The following is a 3,185-nucleotide window of genomic DNA, read 5'->3' on the forward strand; positions in this document are numbered from 1 at the left end:
TCACCTTGTTTGCTCAATGTCTTCAATAGTCTCTGGCAGACGGACATTGCGAGTCTCGGGTAGCAGGTAGGCCAGCAGGCCGGCAGAGACGGCCACGATACAGAAGATGATCTGTGGGAGGCGGAACCACACGTCCTCCAGGAGGATGATCAGGGGCGCGATGGACACCCCGACACGAGCCAGGATAGAGCTGTAACCTAGCCCGCTTTGTCTATATCCCCCCCCCCCCCACACACACACCAAAAGAAAAAGGTTTATCCAGAGTAAGGTAAAACATTTATTTTCACTTTATCCAAACCCTTCTTGGCCAGTTTTCAGTAGAGTTGTAAAACCGAAAAACCCAATGCAGTGTATAAAACGTATACGATGTACTTCATCCCTACTGAATATTACGGTTATTGAGCATACTTCCAAAGTAAACATATGCTTGTTTGCGTCACGGACTAACCTCAGGACAGTGGGGTAGAGTTCTGTGGTGTAAAGGTACACAGATGTGAATGAGGCCTCAGAGCAGCCTTTCCCCAAAATGGCAACAATGGAGCGCAACACCCCCATGCCTGCGGGGAGAGAAACTTTTATCTAGAGTGTTGGTAGCAAAAAATATCAAGGCCCAAAAAAAGGTACCGGCTCTTTTTGTTAAACCCTTAAGGTTGACTCGGCAGTATGATCATCGCCATGGATACTTTTTTTTTCTTAAAAAAAAATGAATAAAACAAATTCCCTGTAGACTATTCAGCTGCAGAGCTTTCTCAATAAGAAGGTGCAGACTTTCTAAAGCATGGTGTGATCAATCAACCTTCAAATGGGACGCAGTAACGACACAGCTTCCTTTCAATAATAGGGAAACTCTTAATGAATCTATTTATATGTGAGGGTGAGGCATCTGTTTACCTTGAGGAATAAAGATGTTGATGAAGATACAGAGTCCCGTGAGCAGAAGAGTTCCGGACTGACTGGGTCTACGTCCTATTCTGTTCAAGCTATAGTAGATCAGGACTTTAGCAGGGATCTCGATGGTGCCGTAGACGAACTGGGTAAGGTAGACGTTCAGGCCAAAGCCAGTTACATTCAAGCTGATGCCATAGTATGTCAAGGCAACACCAAACCTACACATGGTGATATCAGGTCAAACACAAAATGAAGCGATGAGAAACAAATGTCATGGCAAATGATTTAAAGGGACAATCCGTTCAAAAATGCACTTTTTAGAAACGGTGTATATGACAAAGATAGGAAAATTAGTATATAGGTGCAGTATATAGGTTCTCTTGAGATGAGATATACCATACTGATCCTGTGAGTAGAGCCAGTCTCCGCATTTTGGGAGTCCTCACAAGGTCCAGGTAGGAATATGTCCTGTTTTCATTTTCTAAAATAATAACTTTGGAGAGTGTCTGCAAGGTGAAATATTAGTGACATGAGACTCTCTTTAAAACCAAACTGACCCAGAACCCAGAGGAAGCATACTGTTTTTAAATATTTGTTTTACCTTAGGTTTAAAATCAGCAACAAACTGATCTCTCTTGTTTATCCAGGCACACCTGCTCAGGTAGAAATGTGCCTCATCCACCTTCCCATTGGCCATCAGCCATCTTGCAGACTCTGGTATCCACCTTTGAGTGACACCAAAATCAACCAATTTTAATTAAATGTATATATCATGGCGTATTGCATTCATTGATGTATTGAAACAAATGTAGGATAGTGTATAGAGTTTTCATCCTACCACCAAGTGATCGATGCCAGTATCAGTGGGGATGTTACTGTGGCAGTCAGGTGCCTCCAGTCTTTCAGCAGGTATGCTACACCTGGAAGTATTGTCATGGTAATGCTCCAATCAAGGCTGATGAAGACTCCCATAAAAGTACGGTGTTTGATGTCCACCCACTCTACACCTGCAACGAAGAAATCGATTCATTTTGATCTCATGCCAATATACAATATCTATCTAAACAACGTTATCACTGCATGTATTCATACCAATGTATTAGAGACTCAACACCTTGAGAGATTTCCTCAAATTTTCATACATTTGTTTTTCCCCAGCTGCCTCAGTCACCTCAGTTATAACTTACAAAGAACTACTGCGATAATGCTGACACCAGAGATTCCAAAACCAGTGAAAAACCTCATGACAGCAAACATCGCAAGAGAGTTTGAGAAAGCGCTGGCCATTCCAAAGAAGATTGTCAACAGGTAGGATACCAGGAGCATTCTCTTCCTGCCAAATCTGTGGGACAGATTAATGAATTAAAAGTTAAGGCAAGATACTTAATACATAATGAGCCTCTCAGACCAACAATCTGATTGATTGATATATTGGGAAATATCGGCAAATGCCTCTTCAGGGTCCCAATTCAATTATCACTGTTCATCCACATGGATTATCAGTAAATATTGATCCTCATAAGCATGCTGGTGAAATTTTTGTTTTAAAAGCTTTTATTTTTAAGTCCCAAGGACTAGTCCATACAGGAACAACAACATGCATGCACTTTTAAGTTATTAGTCTTAGTTCATGTAAACGGCAACAAACTTGAACATGGTGTATGAGTACAATGTATTATCATCATGATGATGAAGATGATGATGATCATCATCATTATAAAAAATACTTGTCACTGAGAATGCCGAATATTCCCGCTCCACACATGACCCCCATGAAGAAGATGGTGGCTGTCGCTCTGTTGATGCTCTTCCTGTCACACACCAGATCCCACTAGGTGTAATGAAGGGGAGGTGGCTTTTAAACACCAAACCGTTTTTGGAGCATTGTAAAATATGAGGAAGAATGTTAACCTTACCTCTGTGGCCAGAGTGGATTTGAAGGTGCTGTGGTCGTATACCCATCCATGCTGGCACTGGACCGTGGCAGCGTTAGTAACGTTGGAGGAGTTGGCCAGCAGGTGATACTGGGGCTCTGAAAACATCTCACAGGAGCTTGGAGCCCCATCGTCCTGACGCGGAATGCTGACCAGCAGCTTCTGTTCCTGGGACAGGTTCCTAAAGATGCCCCCGTAATCCAGGCCGCTAATGTCACAGTGGTGAGACGGCACGGCCGCAATGAAATTATTCAGCAGGAAGTGAAAGGGCAGCGTCATGCGAGGAATGACCAGCATGAAGGTGATCATAAACTGGAATCTCCCAAAGCCGTCCACTTCCGCCAGCAAGTTCTCAAACTTCAT

At 43.0% G+C, this 3,185-nt stretch overlaps 1 protein-coding gene across 1 annotated transcript; it reads right to left on the minus strand.

Moving 5' to 3' along the window:
- Positions 1–3,185, minus strand: LOC311322562 (solute carrier family 22 member 7-like; the record flags this gene model as incomplete). The annotated part of the gene is made up of 8 exons (XM_084454650.1): positions 1–197; positions 892–1,106; positions 1,285–1,394; positions 1,490–1,613; positions 1,727–1,895; positions 2,076–2,230; positions 2,616–2,719; positions 2,805–3,185. The coding sequence occupies 8 exons, from the start codon at positions 3,183–3,185 to the stop codon at positions 1–3; spliced, it is 1,455 nt and encodes a 484-aa protein (XP_084310776.1).

Source organism: Borostomias antarcticus (assembly GCF_949987555.1).
Source record: "Borostomias antarcticus genome assembly, chromosome: 20".
NCBI lineage: Eukaryota > Metazoa > Chordata > Actinopteri > Stomiiformes > Stomiidae > Borostomias > Borostomias antarcticus.